This window comes from Crinia signifera, chromosome 7 (assembly GCF_055691185.1).
Source record: "Crinia signifera chromosome 7, ASM5569118v1, whole genome shotgun sequence".
NCBI lineage: Eukaryota > Metazoa > Chordata > Amphibia > Anura > Myobatrachidae > Crinia > Crinia signifera.
This window is the reverse complement of record NC_139223.1, coordinates 195925292-195944553: the sequence shown is the minus strand read 5'-3', so window position 1 is coordinate 195944553 and position 19262 is coordinate 195925292. Positions and strand designations below refer to the sequence as shown.

The 19262-nt window shown below is 44.9% G+C and overlaps 1 protein-coding gene across 2 annotated transcripts in view; it reads left to right on the top strand.

Annotated features, from left to right (window-relative positions):
* DCAF17 (DDB1 and CUL4 associated factor 17) overlaps positions 1–19262 on the top strand; it is a 33585-nt gene that overhangs the window by 7792 nt on the left and 6531 nt on the right. For both annotated transcript variants that reach the window (XM_083154825.1, XM_083154826.1), the window contains exons 6-12: positions 1105–1183; positions 4314–4391; positions 7585–7692; positions 13157–13262; positions 13736–13878; positions 14831–14940; positions 16794–16881. In XM_083154825.1, coding sequence (XP_083010951.1) covers positions 1105–1183; positions 4314–4391; positions 7585–7692; positions 13157–13262; positions 13736–13878; positions 14831–14940; positions 16794–16881 — 712 coding nt within the window. The remainder of the gene's footprint in view (positions 1–1104; positions 1184–4313; positions 4392–7584; positions 7693–13156; positions 13263–13735; positions 13879–14830; positions 14941–16793; positions 16882–19262) is intronic.

Genomic DNA, 19262 nt, shown 5'->3' with positions numbered 1-19262 from the left:
ACTTCTTGACCACCTCTATGGATGTTTGTTGTTTGTTAGAATTTGCGGTATTGATATATTAATTTGCCTCCAAAGACACCTGATAGTTTGTTTTTTTCCGCCTTCCGTGCCTCTAGTGCTTGCTGACCTCTTTTTCCACCTGTCAGTGTTCAGTTAGCGGTATAGTGCGCCCTGCAGCAGTTACAGACCTGGCTGTACAGATAGATGTAGACAGGCCATAAGCTTGCCTACGTCTGCCTGTGTCTCCATATATTTAACCTATGTATTACCCCTTTTACATCACCACAAAAACAAGGATTTTCCCTCTTGGACCCGGGTCAGTGGCGGTGTAGAAGCGGTTAAACTGTGTCTCTTTACATGGGACTTCAACCAGGGCCTGAACAGGGTAGAACACAGGCAGGACCTGGGTAGAGGGCAGTGTAAACCGGTATGCCGGGTCATCCGACCTGGCTCCCATTTACAGCAATGGGGGAAGCCCAACCTCCGGACCACAGCATCCACAGGTTGGACGGGGGTCACACACAGCCTCCTGTACTGTGCAGACAGCAGAGGAGGCAGGGAGGAGGTTAATGGATGCCTGTGTGCGGCATCCATTCACCTTGCGGACAGGGGCTGCGGTGTATGGGGGCTGGGGGCATCACAGCAGCTTGCTTTGGTGCTGGGTTTGCCCCCCAACACAGCAATCGGTGGTCCTGACCGGGTGTTCGGCAGTCCTGCCACTGGAAAATGATGTCATCTCCAAGCCCCACCCCCCTATACACTGTGGGTAGGCACCGCAGTGCAAACGGTGCCAATCCCGGATCCTTAAATATTAAAGCAACAAAACTCTCACATCAACCTTTTGAGTGCCAAGTGAATTTTTCAAAATAAGTGTGGCAAGCAAACATATTTATTCATCATAATGATCTGTAATGTTACCTTATACAGGAAATCTAATCTGTCTTTGTGCAACATTTTTTTTTTTATTTGAATTTATATAACAAATGGCAATTTTTTGCTGATATTTAGCAAATCTCTCACAGAGACGCTGGCACTCAAAGGGTTAAAACTTGCTTCATTCTTCTGTAAATATTTGAACTGTTGTTCTACATTTTTTACCAACAGGTACGTCACTTGGGATGTCCCCCAGGAGACGCTGATCGTGAAGTCTGTACAGAAGAATTGTGTTTCTGAACCTAACCAGGTACGTGACCCGAAGCGGAGGTACTGCACATCTCTACACAGGACCATGCACACGCTAAGACATTAATGCGCTCACCAGGTGATTGGCAGGACGTTCTTGCAATTGTTTTATTGTATATTAATAAGACTGGGCAAACTGTGATTGGATGTCACTCAATAACACCTGAGTGCTGCATTTAGGAATAGCTTGTCGTATTTTAATATAAAAAGAAAGTTGTAGAAATTGTTACACAAAATGCAGAAAAAGCTATATTAGGGTATATTACCAAAAAACCTTTAGTTCATGTCTATATCAGAGTCTTTGAATAGATGAGACCAACAAATGTGTCTATCCGTTGTTGCAGGTACGCTATGCAGTGTGGGTTAAAATAAATAGTTCTTTGTGACAGTCATCAAGGATATCCCAATATGTGCCAGCAACTGGTGAATACTGTAGCCATGGCTGGCACATAGAATGTATTAGCTCCGCTGCAGGAGCTTTGGAATCCACTGCGCTGAGAGGTGTGATGTGCAGGCAGCTGCCGTTGGCTCACTCTTCTGTTCTGGCGAGTGTTTCCTTCTCATGGGTCCTTAGTGCACAGTGGGGTAAATGTGTGAAGCTTGGAGAAGTGATATCTATCCTTAAAGAATGGGTACTTATGTATTATCTGGGCGCCCGATATGAGGATTGTATGCCTTAACTTAAGGCATGCGATGCGATAATCGCATCGCATGCGACCAAATCGTATGCGATGCGATCGAGCCGATTTTTCCATAGGATTCAATTTTAAAATGGACTGAGTCCATTTTAACATAGGATTCGATGGAAAAATGGGTCCTTTTCCTTTCCCCACTATCCAAGTGGGCATGGAGTTGGATATAAACCTGTGGCGAGCCACCGAGCCCAAAGCGTGGCGAGCGGACGTGGATTCCTTAAAAAGTATTCCACGTCCCCTCGCGGGGCTCGCTGCGCTCGCTACGCTTCGGGCTCGGTGGCTCGCTATGCTCGCCACAGGTTTATATCCAACTCCATGCCCACTTGGATAGTGGGGAAAGGAAAAGGACCCATTTTTCCATCGAATCCTATGTTAAAATGGACTCAGTCCATTTTAACATTGAATCCTAGTGAAAAATTGGGTCCATCGCATCGCATACGATTTGGTCGCATGCGATGCGATGGTCCCGACCCGATTTTCATATCGGGCGCCCAGATACTACATAAGTACCAAAGAATGTTATATGCAAAGTGATAGGGATACGGTCACTAGGTCTACAAGCATTAGGCCAACATGCATGAAGGTCGACATGGGGTTTGGTAGACAGGGTCATTAGGTTGACACAAGCATTTGGTCGACAATCAAAAGGTCGCCATGTGGTTTTTCACCCTTTATTTAAGCCGACCTGTGCCGACAGGCAGTATTTCCTGCCCTACCATCCACTAGGGTATGGTGGGAGAATAAAATAGTGTGTCTGAAACATGGCGAGCGCATGTTGGCTCAAAAAAGTGAAAAACCCCATGTCGACCTTTTGACTGTCGACCTTAACCCATGTGTCGACCTAATGACCCTTAACCCTATGGCATCAGAGGGTACGACTTAGAGGTGTGTTTTTGTGCCATCCTGCTCAATACATCATGTGCCGGGATGCAGTTAAAATCCCGGCGGTCGGGATCCTGGCATTCAGAATCCCGACCGCCGAAATCCCGACACATTCTCCATCCGTGGGTGTCCACGACACCCCTGAAGGGAGAATAAATTAGCGTGCGGAGCGTAGCGAGCCCGCAAGGGGGGGGCGATCCACGTCCCCCCTTGTCAGGATTTTGGATGTCGGGATTCCGGTGTCGGGATTCTGAACGCCGGGATCCCGACTGCCGGGATTCAGTACTGAATCCCATGTGCCATGTGACTGTGGTTGTAACGGTAGTCACATGACACTCTGGAAATTAAACTGTGCATGTTGGTAAATGATTAATAGCAGCCTGAATAAACAAAGGGCCTGTTTTAGAAATGTTCGCTAGGCTGCATATATATTCGCAGGTTAACGCTGCCCCGCCTCCCCCCCCACCCATATAACACCCGTGCCTGCCCCCGTCGCCAGGCTGGTCACTCCACATGCGCAAACCCTGACCGACGGGGATGAATTTAGCCTGCTACAAGCTGGACTGAATCGGCTCCAAAATAAATGAAATTGTTAATTACCGGTAGAATATGCCAAATAAACAACTTGTTCCTCCTCTTGTTCAGAAATGCATCACAAAATACCGCCTAGAGCTTATTATACTCCTAGACTCCGATACCTTACAGGGTTATCTGATCATTCATTATGTTTCAAGTGTTCGGATCTAGATGTAACATAGAAACATAGAATGTGACGGCAGATAAGAACCACTTGGCCCATCTAGTCTGCCCCTTTTTTTAAACATGTTACCTCAAACCATATTTGATCCTTATTGCTTTGTAAGGATATCAATATGCCTATCCCAAGCATGTTTAAATTGTTCTACTGTATTTGCCTCTACCACCTCTGATGGTAGAGGCAAATACAGATATTATTCATTGTTTATGGAAGAGCCCAACAATACAACTGTTCTGGAAATCTGTACATACATACATACATTATTACTAACTTGGTTATCTCTTTAACAATAACAATGTGGGCCTTCTGGAATCAATATACTTCCCAAAATCACATACAGTATTCCCATGTTCAATCCTGCCAAAATTTTGAAAAATCAGCAGTTTCCGCCATTTTTTCGTACTAATTTCAATTCACCCTATTCAATCCCGGTGCTGATTTTTCACCTATGCAAAAAATCCAGCATTGCGATAACTGTGTGTATCGGGAAAATTGCAGCAAATTCACGTGGTTTTGTCGAATTTGTGGCCATTTTTAGCCCATGCCGATTCGCCCCTCTGAAAAAAGTGAATGGCAAATGTACTAAAAATGGGCAAAAATGCCCTATTAAATACTGAAAGTGAAGGTGAATCTTTTTCATTTTATCACCTGGTGAACAACTCGGCCAAGATTAAAATGGGAAGCTTTTTGCTTCTAATAACATATAGAAGATTGATTAAATATGTCTTATTTTACATTTTCTTTAACCGACTTTTGCATATTGTGTGATCAACTGCTTATTGTATTTTGTCTTTCAGAGAGCCGTGTTGATATATTTTGCCATTTTTAACGTTTACCCTCTTTCGTTGGTGGGAGTACTAGAGATTGATAAAAATGTAAGCTGAGATTTGTGCAGCAGTGTGTTGGAAAAGGATTAAGTCAACCTATTGAATGACTAGACCATTTTTTTCGATCAAGTGGAATAATCCGACATGGTCGGAAAACACGTGGATTGGTGATCTACTTGTCGGCCTACGTGTTTTCGGCGAAAGTGCACACTATTGTTTTTTTTTAGTCTTTTCTCACTCAGGGGCAGATATATTAAGCTTGGAGAAGAGATAAACTGGAGAGAAAGCGGAGAAAAGGTAAAAGGAGATAAAGCACCAGCCAATCAGCTGTGTTTGAAAAAGACAGTTGGGAGTTGATTGGCTGGTGCTTTATCTCCTTTTACCTTTTCTCCGCTTTATCTCCAGTTTATCTCTTCTCCAAGCTTAATAAATCTGCCCCTCAATCAGTTTGGTGATCAGACTATGTAAAAAATTTAACTGCATCCGCGACAAATGACTAAAACCAGCCAAAAACGGGCACAATTAAAATAGTAAAATGTTTTAGGAGGCTAGCTGAAAAAAAAAAAACGGATGCTTGCATAATTGTATTAAGGGAAGATCCAAATGATTGTTTTACTTTTGTTGTCTACACAGCTTGATATTAAACACCTTTATTAAGCTTCAAATTGGTTAGTAGATCAACAGCTACTTAAGGTCAACAAAATGTTTATTACCGGGTAAATTATTTTCAATGATGGATTTAATTTCTATGGATTTAAACTCTTAAGATTGATATAAAATATTTAAGATAAATTCATATCTTGTACAGTTCTGTGATTCTCAGCCAGAAGTTTGACCCTTTCAGTGCCAACATCTCTGCGAGAGATGTGCAAAATATCTGCTAAAAATGCCAGCGCCGCTCACATTTGTTATATAAATTCAAATTTAAAAAAAGTTGTGTAAAAAAAATGATATTTCCTATATAAGTTAACATTACAGGTCATTTTGATTAATCAAAATGTTTGCTTGGCAATTTGCACACCTATTTTGACAAATTCACTTAGCACTCGAAGGGTTAAATATAAATAAGGTACTTGTTTCCTAGCACGGCCACAATCGCGGGTAATTTTTAATGGTCTGCGATGCGACCGACGCGATGCCCGCGATTTCCCTTTGAAATGCATTGAAAAAGTCAAAATCGCGTCGGTCGTATCGTATGCGGCCAAAAAAAGCATACGATGGTACCGACGCGATGCCCGCGATTTCCCATAGGGAACAATGTAAAATGCCTCAATTTACCCAAATCAACATAGGGAACAATGTTAAATGGGCCAGAGACCCCAAAAAACCCCCCTGACCAGTGAAATGGCCCCCAAAAATAGTTAACGCCACCCCACGATCAACGTCAACCCGAAGCGTGGCGAGCCGACCTTTTCATACCCCCACTATCCACGTCGGCGTGGAGTTGAGAATAGATTAGTGTGGCGAGCGCAGCGAGCCACCGAGCCCGAAGCGTGGCGAGCGCAGCGAGCCCTGCGAGGGGACGCGGATACCTGTGAAGGCCGCGAAGGGACGCGTTTACCTGTGAAGGTATCCGCGTCCCCTCGCGGGGCTCGCCTCGCTGCACTCGCCACACTAATCTATTCTCAACTCCACGCTGGATAGTGGGGGTATGAAAAGGTCAGAGGACGCGTAACGCCGCCCCTCGCGGGCTTGCTGCGCTCGCCACGCTTCGGGTTGACGTTGATCGTGGGGTGGCGTTAACTATTTTTGGGGGCCATTTCACTGGTCAGGGGTTTTTTGGGGGGTCTCTGGCCCATTTAGCATTGTTCCCTATGTTGATTTGGTTAAATTGAGGCATTTTACATTGTTCCCTATGGGAAATCGCGGGCATCGCGTCGGTCGCATCGCATGCGATTTTTTTAGCCCGCATGCGATGCGACCGACGCGATTTTTTTACCTGCGATGCCCCAGATCAAGTTCGTTGTGGCCGTGCTAGGAAACAAGTACCATAAATAATTACAAATTTATGTCTTCAGTATATGACCCATTTGCCTTGAGAAAGCGGCTTTTTACATGTTAAGGACATGTTAGCGTAGGATTGTATTACATGTCACCAGATCTGTCTCATTGCATTGCCATTTTTTTAAGTGTGGTGCTTGCTGTAGATCTTTTTACTTATTAAATAGCAGGCTGATCATACACCTGATTGAATAAGCAGCATTGACCACCTTCATTTACAGCAAAATTCCAAACTTCAGGCTTTGAGCCCAGGAGCATCATGGGATCGCAGGCTTCACTGCAGCAATTTCAGGCATGAATGGGTGTGGGCTTTAGAAAATAATTGATTTTTCTTTTAATGACCTCTAGGCCAAATTGACCCTTTCCTAGGGATGGCCATTGACCAGTGATGAGTCAAAATCATCGATGGTTTGTGGCCTATGTAGATATAGTTTTGCCATTGATGGGGGAGAACTACAGCACATGGTTTCCCTCCATCTTAGCCAAAGGGCCAGGACACGGAGCATAGCTCCCGTAAAGCCCCACCCCAAGGTTCTGATTGGCCCATGGGCCAGTCAGTCAAATAAAAGGGATGGCCATCGATAGTTAAAACCATCGATGGTCATACATCACATAGGACCAGATGCACTAAGCTTCAAAAGTGGTAACATGGAGAGTGATAAACAACCAGCCAATCAGCTCCTACCTGCCATGTCACAGACTGTGTTTGAAAAATGACAGACAAGAGCTGATTGGTTGGTTGTTTATCACTCTCTATTTTATGATTTTTTAAGCTTCGTACATAGTATGCTACCATCGATAGTCATTTGCCCTTTCGCCATCGTTAGCGTTGATGGCCATTCCCTACCCTTTCGTAGACCATTTGCAGTTGTAGTTATACAATAACATAGAAAGACAAACATAGATTTTGACGTCCCATAAGAACCACTCGGTCCATGTACTCGCAGACACTTACATACTTTGGTTCATTTATTACCAATTTACCAGTATATTTTAGGATTGTTGGAGGAAATCTGAGTACCTGGAGGAAACCCACAGAGAATACACAAACTCCACACACTTAGGCCCATGCTGGGAATTGAACCCTCCGTGCTATGAGACAGTAATGCCAACTATTACAGCACCCATACTGCCTACAACCATCTTATTTCAATGATTCTTGGTATGCAAGAATATATTATTCATCTTCACTTGCTTTTTTTCTGGTTATGCTTATAGTTGTTTATGTTACTTGCATTAGGTTTTTGGATCGAATGTGACTGATGCGATGATTTGCAATGGCATGGTTATTGTAATGCACAGTGCTGGCCTGGTCCGCCTCTACAGCTTTGAGAGAATTGCTGAGCAGGTAAAGAGCTAAGCCTTGATATGTAACAGGACCTGGTGCAGGATCAATGTAATTGTCCATAAAGTAGGGCATGTTGGGAGTTCTGTGTGCACGACAGCTGGGGATTTGCTGGTTGCCTTGCTGTGGAATAATAATAATTTAATTTATATAGCGCTTTTTCTCCAATAGGACACAAGGCGCTTAACAGATAGAATGAATGTAATACAGTACAGGAATAATGAAGTACAGAAAAGCTTTTCATAAAGTATAGTTAAAGTAATTACGGGAATGCTTGAATAAACAGGAAAGTCTTGAGGTTTTTGAAGGATTCTAGAGTGCAGGTCTCTCGAACTGTGCGGGGAAGTGAGTTCCATAAAGTCGGAGCCACAAGGCTAAAAGCCCATCTAGTCTGCCCCTTTTTTAAACATGTTACCTCAAACCATATTTGATCCTTATTTCTTTGTAAGGATATCAGTATGCCTATCCCAAGCATGTTTAAATTGTACTACTGTATTTGCGTCTACCACCTCTGATGGTTGGCTATTCCACTTATCTACTACTCTTTCTGTGAAGTAATTCTCACATTTCCCCTGAATCTTCCTCCCTCTAGTGTCAGTGCATGTCCTCGTGTTCTGCTGCTCCTCTTCCTGTGACTAATGTCTCCCACCTGTACCTTCCTCCCCCTAGTGTCAGTGCATGTCCTCGTGTTCTGCTGCTCCTCTTCCTGTGAAGAATGTCTCCCACCTGGACCTTCCTCCCTCTAGTGTCAGTGCGTGTCCTCGTGTTCTGCTGCTCCTCTTCCTGTGAAGAATGTCTCCCACCTGTACCTTCCTCCCTCTAGTGTCAGTGCATGTCCTCGTGTTCTGCTGCTCCTCTTCCTGTGACTAATGTCTCCCACCTGTACCTTCCTCCCCCTAGTGTCAGTGCATGTCCTCGTGTTCTGCTGCTCCTCTTCCTGTGACTAATGTCTCCCACCTGTACCTTCCTCCCTCTAGTGTCAGTGCATGTCCTCGTGTTCTGCTGCTCCTCTTCCTGTGACTAATGTCTCCCACCTGTACCTTCCTCCCCCCAGTGTCAGTGCATGTCCTCGTGTTCTGCTGCTCCTCTTCCTGTGACTAATGTCTCCCACCTGTACATTCCTCCCTCTAGTGTCAGTGCATGTCCTCGTGTTCTGCTGCTCCTCTTCCTGTGAAGAATGTCTCCCACCTGTACCTTCCTCCCTCTAGTGTCAGTGCATGTCCTCGTGTTCTGCTGCTCCTCTTCCTGTGAAGAATGTCTCCCACCTGTACCTTCCTCCCTCTAGTGTCAGTGCATGTCCTCGTGTTCTGCTGCTCCTCTTCCTGTGACTAATGTCTCCCACCTGTACCTTCCTCCCCCTAGTGTCAGTGCATGTCCTCGTGTTCTGCTGCTCCTCTTCCTGTGACTAATGTCTCCCACCTGTACCTTCCTCCCTCTAGTGTCAGTGCATGTCCTCGTGTTCTGCTGCTCCTCTTCCTGTGACTAATGTCTCCCACCTGTACCTTCCTCCCCCCAGTGTCAGTGCATGTCCTCGTGTTCTGCTGCTCCTCTTCCTGTGACTAATGTCTCCCACCTGTACATTCCTCCCTCTAGTGTCAGTGCATGTCCTCGTGTTCTGCTGCTCCTCTTCCTGTGAAGAATGTCTCCCACCTGTACCTTCCTCCCCCTAGTGTCAGTGCATGTCCTCGTGTTCTGCTGCTCCTCTTCCTGTGAGTAATGTCTCCCACCTGTACCTTCCTCCCTCTAGTGTCAGTGCATGTCCTCGTGTTCTGCTGCTCCTCTTCCTGTGAAGAATGTCTCCCACCTGTACCTTCCTCCCTCTAGTTTCAGTGCATGTCCTTGTGTTCTGTGTCTCCCCTTCCTGTGAAGAATGTCTCCCACCTGGACCTTGTTAAAACCCTTGATATATTTGAAAGTTTCTATCATGTCCCCCTTTCCCTTCTCTGCTCTAAAGTATACATATTAAGATCTTTTAGTCTTTCCTGGTACGTTTTGTGATGTAGGCCATGCACCATTTTAGTTGCTCTTCTTTGTCTCTAATGTATTTATATCCTTCTGGAGATATGGCCTCCAGAACTGAACACAATACTCTAGGTGAGGTCGTACCAATGACCTATACATTGGCATTATTACTTCTTTCTTTCTACTGCTGATACCTCTCCCTATGCAACCAAGCATCTGACTTGCCTTCTTCATTTCTTTGTTACATTGCCTACCTGCTTTTAAGTCCCCTGAAATAGTGACACCTAGATCCCTCTCTTCCTCAGTAGTTGCCATTATAGTGCCATTTATACTATATTGAGTCTTTGGATTTTTGAGACCCAAGTGCATGATTCTGCATATTTTTTACAACTGTAAAAGACCATTCCTCTAATCTACCTAGATCAGCAATAATTTGTTCTACCTCTCCTGGTGTGTCTACCCTGTTGCATACCTTTTGTGTCATCTGCAAAAAGGCACATTTTACCCTCAATTCCATTTGCAACATCACCTATAAAGATATTAAAAAGCACCGGTCCAAGTACAGATCCCTGGGGTACTCCACTTGTAACCTTTCTCTCCTCTGACTGTACACAGGTGCTTAATGCCAGAAATAGACAATTAACATGCTAAACATGACGACTTCATAAATACTGACACTCTAACGGGTTTATTTACTATGATGGGAGTTCAATTGCAGATGGAATGCTGCCCATAGAATCCAATCAGAATGTACTTCTTATTTATTAGCACCTTTTGGAAGATAATAGCATCTGATTGGTTGCTTCTATGATTAAGCTGAGGGTTTCCATCTTTTTAAAGACAACTATACTACAACATTGAATCTTTCAGATAATAAGCACCAATACAAAGCTCGTTTTCTCACCGCCATGTCATTTCTTTGCGGTACTGCTAACGAGTAAAGTATGATCAAGCAAATGCTATTTTTTGTCCATAGAAGACAGCTGAAGCCCCAACCTACACTGCATTGTGTGTCAGTTAGCATTACTGTGACAACTCATTCCCCAGTGTACGAATCCACCAATCTATTGCCGTTACCGTGGAGACTTAATAACTAGAACACAGGCAAGATCTTTAAAGGGATGGATTTAGGTGTTTTACGTGTGGTATTCATGTCACTAATGTGTCAACTGTCATCCTTGTTAATGTCAGATAGGGGCTTTACTTGCCTTTTTAATAAACCACAGTTAAGCATGATCTAGTTTATACATTCCTTTCCATTCTAGTGATGTAGGGGAAATTAAAGATGAAATGCAGAGTACATCTGATCTTCATTTTCCTGTTCAGTCATTGGTGCACTTTGCAGCTAGGACTGCTTATTCATTCCGGTCAGTGAGTTGGGCTGCAGTGTATCCAGACATTCACTCTAGTGGAATTCCAATTTCTCCAAGATTCCAAGAGAAGCTGGTCATGGTTGCCACATTTCATCTGTGTGATGAAATGTACGTCATACATATAATATCTTTCTGTATTACTGTACATGTCCCCCCACCTGTTTATATTGTTTATGCTGTTTACTTGTTACCCACCTGGCTGCTGCACAGCAAACCGAAAACAAATTCCTAGTATAAGCTGGTATACCTGGCCAATCAAGCTGGTTCTGATTCTCAGTTACCAAAACAAATTTGATTATTTTTCCCTCTCCTTGGGCGGGATTCTCTAATAACTCCGGCAGCCCATCGCCGGCACTCGCAGTGTTAATAATCGCATATGCAGTAACATATGCGATTATTGACGCAAAAGCGATAGCCGGCGATGTGCAGCGGGTCCTCCCTTACCCGGCTGTGTGAGGGCTCAGTTTCCTCCTCCCTGCACCCGGAAGCTGTGCATGGAGGAGGAGGTCACTGGTCCGGGCAGCACAGCAGGAGGATGCCCAGACACAGGTGAGGGGGGGGCGGTGTGGGACGTGAAGGGAAGCCGATAGGCTTCCATGGGGTTACGCCATCTAGAACTAGTGTAACTCCCCGCAGCGAATCCCCAGTGGTGGGGCTTTGCTGCATATGAAAATGCAGTAAAAAGCCAGAAAACTGGGTTTTTACGCATTTTTAGTTTATAGAATCCTGCCCCCATCATGGATCTTTGGACTTTCCTCTGTTTAATACTGTAGGTTGGTTTTACTGAAATGTCTTGGTGGAGCTGATTGTAGCCTAGGACTGGTGTAGAACAGTGCGTTATTGGGAAATGATAGAATTGATCTGATCACACCACGGTGCCATGTCCTGATAGTCACCATTGGAGTTTTCCTTTAGCTTTATTCTGCTCTTCCAGAATCCACATCACTTTTACTGGAAATGAAAGCAAACACACAAATGGTTATTCACAGATGATTCTTCCTTGTGTGTAATCACCTTCCACTTTATCTCTTCACCAGGCTTAATACATCTGCCCCTCAGTCTGAAAAATGACAGGAGCTGGTTGGTAGATTATAACTTTCCACTTTATCACTATTCGTGGCTTAGTATACCTGGCCTCCTGTCACAGTTATTGGAGCTTAGACAGCAGTTCTAGAATGGGTGAAGTGCACTCGGGCCCCATTTTGCCCATGCGCTGTAAGCAAAATAACCGTTGCACCATTATTCCGAAGTCCTGCACACCACCTAGTGCTCAGCTGCTGTCGCTACCTGCTAGCAAGGAGGGGGCTCAGATGGAGACTGCACATGGGCCCTCTCCTCTCTTATATGCCCCTGACACTACCCTTGGAAAAGGAGCCTATTGATTCCTTGGGAGACAGTTTCACCACTTCAGTCAGTTATACAGTTCACCAGCTCAACCACCAATGCATTTGAAAAACATTTGGGCAGATGTATTAAGCCTTAACAAGAGATAAATGCAAGTGTGATAAGGAGAGATACTGTAAATGCCCAGCCAATCACCTGCCAACTGCCATGTTTCTGCCTGTGGGGGAGATTCTGTAAAGCAGAAATGCGGTAAAAACCCCGTTTTCGGGGTTTTTACCGCATTTCTATATGCTATATGCCCCCTCCGCAGTGCCAGCGCTGCGGAGGGAATCGCCAGCGAAAGCTGGCGAATCCCTGCAGAAGCCTATGGGCTTCTTACCGCAGCGCTGTTTGAGGGATCCGTCACGGATCCCTCCCAGCGTGCCCTGCGGCCGGCGCCGGGGTCTGCGCATGCGCAGATGGACTCCCGGGTCACAGACCCGGAAGTCCAGTGCCGGCACCGCATCACAAGTGACAGCTCTTATCGCAAGAGCTGTCCCTTGCGTTAATAACGGCATATATTACAGCATATGCCGTTATTAATAATGCGGTAGCCGGCGATAATGGGCGCGGATGTTACAACATCCCGCCCTGTGTTTGAAAAAAGTCAGTAAGGAGCTGATTGGCTGGACATTTATCTCTCCTTATCACCCTTGCATTTATCTATTGTTAAGGCTTAATACATCTGCCCCAATGTCCTGTATTAATGCCATGAAACATTATGCACGCAACAAATATTGTCTCTGTAGTGTATGCGACAGAAATGTGTCCTGGGAGAGACCTGCACTTGGAATGATAAAACAGGGACAGTTGGAGACTTTCCATTCGGCATTCCTTGCAACATCACCTTGACAGGTATTGGTCGGTTGTAGTTGGGTTTTTTTTTGGGGGGGGGGTAGCTTCACCCGCCTATATAATATGTCAATAGTAGCAGCAGTTTTCTGCCTTCCCAAAGCAAGACTTTGTCACTAGTAGCATGCGTATCATAAACCAGTAAAACCCGCTCAAGGCAAAAGCTTCGAAAGCTAGTCTGCTGCCTTCTGTGTTTGTCTCTCTGCCAGCAGATGGCAGTGTTTCGGAGACTTACGGACACTAGACATAAAGTACTGTGTATATAGATGATATGACATTTTCTCAGCCACCAACCCTTGTTTTTAGAGAACATTTTGAAGTGTAAGTTTATCGGTTTGGCACCACATGGGTTATTGCTGCGTCTACGTTTTCCATAAATGGCTGAGTCACCCGTTATTAAAAAATAAATATTATACTATGTATATGTGCATTTGTATATGTTCCATTCTCTGTTAAATGGTGTTTTGTGTCATCAGAAAGACCCCCAATTCTATTTGAAGTGCCTTGCCTAGAAAATGCCTTTCAAGTTGGAGGTTACCCCTGGCACTATATAATTACACCGAACAAGAAGCGAGAGAGAGGTACATATCACATCCGCTCCCTGGAGGACCACAGCCTGGTAATTATTCTAATGTAATATTATATAGTCAGTATGTGGACATGTCTAATAGACCAGGCTCCTTGTACTCTGTACTGCGTTGTGTGGACATAAGCACACTTCATACGAGTACAGGCACACTCCCGATGTCACCGCTGGTCATGGGAATGTCAGCTTACTCTGGGGCTGGTGCAGTGCTTCAACACGAGTCCGTTTGGGTCCAGCGTACAAGCAACTCATTCTCGTCTCCATTCACAGCTTAAAGGGCATCATTAAGTAGTAACGGTCACTGAAACATCAGCTCGGATTAGTAAGTGACACAACTGCGGGCCATGTAGAGTTGTGTGTACGTGCAAATACTTCTCTCTTCACAAGTGTCTCTTGCACCGAAGGGCTGGTGCAAGAAAACCCTGATAGTAATGACCGCTTTGACACCAAGTTTGGAGATTGGGAAGGTGCGGTCATATAAATGCATAGAACTGTGCATACAGGCTAATAGCTACACAATGGGACTTATTCTGGTCCCCCAGACACAACCCGCACGGCTGCCCACCCCGCCACCTCACACGCCATGATCCCCGCAGGGCTGCGATTGGTTGATTTGCATAATCATTCATCCACAGCCTTGTTTGGCCGACCACCGAACTCTCCGAGCGCACTGTGCGGAAAGCGGAGGGGAATCTGACATCCGCTGACGTCAGCTGCCCACCCCATGCATCTGCATCACCGGGCCATTACCATGGAACATGCGGGGGACCGAATTAATCAGATTAACCCCCAATGTGTGTGTGTGTACAATTATGACTGACATGTATCATTGTTTTGTTGCTTTCAGTTTCCTCTCCCTCTTTTCCTCCTATCTTTTAGCTTGTTTAATCCTGGAATTCCTTCTTTTAACATCTTTCTTTCCACGTGTTCTTCCCCCGACTTTACCATACTACAAACTCATTCTATGACCTATGTTTTACTGAAGGCAAATCATGGAATTCGTGAGATGAAATACTGCTCATTAGAACCTGACTGGATTCACTTTCACCCTGATGCCTCGGAAAGAATCATTCATGTTGGCCCTGATCAGATCAGGTGAGTACAAGCTGCTGATGTTGGGGCATAGTTCAAATAAATACATCCAATGCTACAGTCCGAATATTAGAACTATGATCACACATTTATGAAGGACCTTGGCAATGTTCCCAGATCTCTCCACTAACTGCCACCAGTGCTGATGGTGGTATCCAGACATTCGTTTGACAGTCAGTAGGTTAACAAGATAATGGTTGATTCAGACCTGATCGCTGTGCTGCGAATTCGTAGCCCAAACACTTTTTGATCCACTGTGTATGCGCACAGATCGTATTACGCATGTACGAGACCATCCTGCGATGGAAGCCAGTGATGTCTTTTCATCGCTGGCTGTAGTCAGCCTAATTGACAGGAGGCATCCAGCAGTTTCCTGGGAGTGTCAAGAAAAACACCTTTTCCTGTTTACCTGATCGCTGGGCTCTGAAGATTAGATCTGAATCAGACCCCTGGTCAGCGTCAGTTTTTCATGATTTTTTTTCATACTTTCCCATCTACACGGACTGCATTTGGGAATGGTAAAGGAACCTTGCCTGAAGCATGGCGAAGGAAGCTGTACACTAATCAGTGGTCCTTGTGCTACAAGATAAAAATTGAAACCCCAGAACTCTTTTAAAGTCATGTCAACCTTGCCCATTTTTTTGTAGTTGACCTAGACATTGTTGACCAAAGAACTGTTGACCCTATGAACCACTTTCCTCCACGTTTGGCAGAATTGCCCAAGGATTTCATCATTTTGGGTGATGGTCCAGTCACTCTTTGCTTCTATCACAGCACTTGGCTTTCCTGTCACCCCAGCGATCGTGGTCTTGTGTGCCACAATCTGCCACATTACTAAGTATTTCAGTAAGTTTCGCATATATCAATGAATATAATGATGAATCCAGTTCGGCAGTGACTTGACCGCTTTCTCGTCAGGAGTCCGTCAGCAGGATCTCGTTTGTGTGCAAGATAGATAACATCCCTGGCCTTCAACACAACATTGGGGATACGTTTCACACAGTCTGGTCTACTTGGTATATGTTTCACAATAGGAACGTTCCCTGTCTGTCCTGATTTATTTACTCTTTCCTCTCTATGGTACTCCCCACCTACTCCACCACTTTATTATTTTTGGTTTTCTTTCCTGTTTTTCTTTCATTCTCCATATGTTCCTTACTCGCATCTCCCATTTGTGTCCACCCCAACTTTCCCTTCTTCCCCACTACTCCCTTCTCTATTTATCAGCCTTCCTGTGTATCTCATCTTCTCACCCCTTTCAACTTCCTGATAACTTTATACACCACTCCTGTTTTCTTTAGACCAGGGGTGGCCAAACCTGTCCTCAAGATCTACCAATGGTGCATGTTTTCCAGGCAACCTGTGGATCTATAGTAGGAATGAATGCAGCAGGTTTGAAAATGTGACCGTTAGTGTTGACTACAGCTGTGTACCAGCTAGGTGATCTGGAAAACATGGACCGTTGGTAGATCTCGAGGACCGGTTTGACCACCCCTGCTCTAGACTATTACACCTTCCACCCAGTACCTTGTCTTCCTTTAATTAAGTTCACCCACTGTTATTGCCGATGGCAATAGGCCTACTTCATTCCCCTCCCATTCGTGGGTGACTTTATTGTGTACCCTAAATCCTTCCTGTCTGCACACCCTTGGGTTTGTCTTCCAAGAAAGGCTTACTACAGAAGATGAATCTGTAGGTTATTTGGCACCATCAATATCTGTGTTTACATCACCCTATTGTACACAGCTGAATAATACACTGTATTCATGTCTTTTCTCCTATGAGATTGAATGTAAAGTACTGGAACAGCTTGTCATTGTATGCTGTAATTATACAGGTCTTTGTTTTTGCTGTAGTGTTTTAAGGCTGAAGGAGGTAGAAAATGATCCACACAGATATGAGGTCACTGAGGATTTTTCCATTTTTGCAGTCAGAGACCCTGCGGTGAGTAAAGGTTGCATTTCCGCTGCATTTTCTGTATTTGCACTCTGCAAGGCAGTGAGTCATCAGCTTGGTAACAATATTTTATTTTCCTGGCCTAGATAAATTTCCTACAGAGAAAAATGAATTAGACTCTGCAGAAAAACCATTTTTTGTAACCACTTTGCAATGTTCTTGAGTTCCCTTCTATTTAGAACATGGGGTAAGGGACCGCTTGTAAGATCATGAGCCCGTAAACATCTAACATTTTCACCAACATTGCTCGGCCACTTAGCCATCCCCCAACACTGCTCGGCCACTTAGCCATCCCCCAACATTGCTCGGCCACTTAGCCATCCCCCAACATTGCTCGGCCACCTAGCCATCCCCCAACATTGCTCGGCCACTTAGCCATCCCCCAACATTTCTCGGCCACTTAGCCATCCCCCAACATTTCTCGGCCACTTAGCCATCCCCCAACATTTCTCGGCCACTAAGCCATCCCCCAACATTGCTCGGCCACTTAGCCATCCCCCAACATTGCTCGGCCACTTAGCCATCCCCCAACATTGCTCGGCCACTTAGCCATCCCCCAACATTGCTCGCCTGCGTGGCCACCCCTCGAAAAAAAAAGCTCCCCCCCCACACACACACGCGCGTTGCTTGGCCCCTGTGCAATCCGCCAACATCCTGGTTTTTACTAAACAAAACAAGAGTAAAGGCCCATACACACTGGGCTACTTTGACCTGAAAGTCGCTCAAAGCACCCAGTTTGAGTGGCTTTCAGCTCAAAGCCGCCCAGTGTGTATGCCCCAGCGATCAGCGGTGAGCGCTGCTGCGCGCTCTCGCAACATCGCCGGGAAAGCCGCTTATCTGCTGGTTATGGCAGCAGATGAGCGGCTTTTCAGGATGGCTTTGCATAGTGCTCCGCTGTGCAACGCCATCCTCACCTCCAGGTGGAAAGCCGCTTAATGTGTATGCACTGAGCGGCTTTCCCCGCAGCGATGATAATACACGCTGTGCATAGTCGCCCAGTGTCTATGGACTTCAAATTTCTTATTTTGTGAGGACTAATGGCAAATTGGTTGGAATATGGTTCACAGCAGATGATCAGATGCTGTGAACCATCTGAGACTCTGTCTTGACAAAGGGCCCGGCGTGGCTCGAAACGTCGACATACTCTTTAAACAAGTGGTGATGTATTAAAATCCTTTTATTGCAAAGCAAATGGAAAATCTGGTGAGTGCTCTTAATTTGGACTGTACTACATATGGCTGTACCCCTGGGATTCTAGCCTGAGATATGCACCCCAGTAGCTGGTCATGAGGATTGTGAGTGCCGGATCCTGTCTAAGTGTGTGTGTGTGTGTGTGTGTGTGTGTGTATATATATATATATATATATATATATATATACACACACAAAATAGAGAGAAAAATAGGTATTTCCCAGAATGCACTATTGGTTTTGTGTTTCTTTTTGTGTATAAAGGCTTTACATGGAGCCTTGCTATTTACCAGCACTGGCAGCACATTGTGGACAGTAGATATGCTCTGTACATTTAACCAGGGCTGTGGAGTCGGTAGATAAATGTTCCGACTCCAACTCCTCGTACTGCTGACCCCGACTCCTCGACTCCGACTTCTCTGTATTTATATGCAAATGTATTTGATACATTCCTTGAAGGAAAGAAAGGCAACATACATATTATTACTACAGAAACTAGAGGCTGGGAAGCTTCTTTACCGAATCGTTACTGGCGACGAAAAATGGTGCCTGTACATCAATATGAACCAGCGTAAGGAATGGCTTAGCCAAGGTAAACAAACGACCCCGCGCATGAAACAAGATCTTCATCCGCAGAAAAAGATGTTGTGCGTATGGTGGGAGAGCTTGGTTGAATGAATTATTCGAGTCTACACCAGGTGATTTCTACCAACGAGGTATTGAAAACCTTATTGAACGTTGGAAATAAGTTGTAAACTACAAGGGAGAATACATTTATAAGTATTGGTGCTCCGAATTGTGCATTGCGTGCCATATAGTGAAGCACATGAAAAGCATGCTTTTTCACGGTCACTTAACGTGTTCGTTTTGCAGTTACGTGAGGCACTGCATGCATTGGTCTTTATTCTTACAGTAGAGAAGTCATTAATTATAATTTTCAGAGTCTGAGTCGGTGCATTGTTTGCCAACTCCGACTCCAGGTACTCTAAATTTCCTCCAACTCCGACTCCACAGCCCTGCATTTAACACCACCAATAGTATAAACCAGGGGTCCTCAAACGATTTTGCTCTGGGACTCCATCAGACAATAAAAATAATTACAGGACCCCAGCTAGTTACCGCAGAAGGTTACCACATCACAGGTGTAGGCAGCAGACAGCACATACATGGCAGGATTGT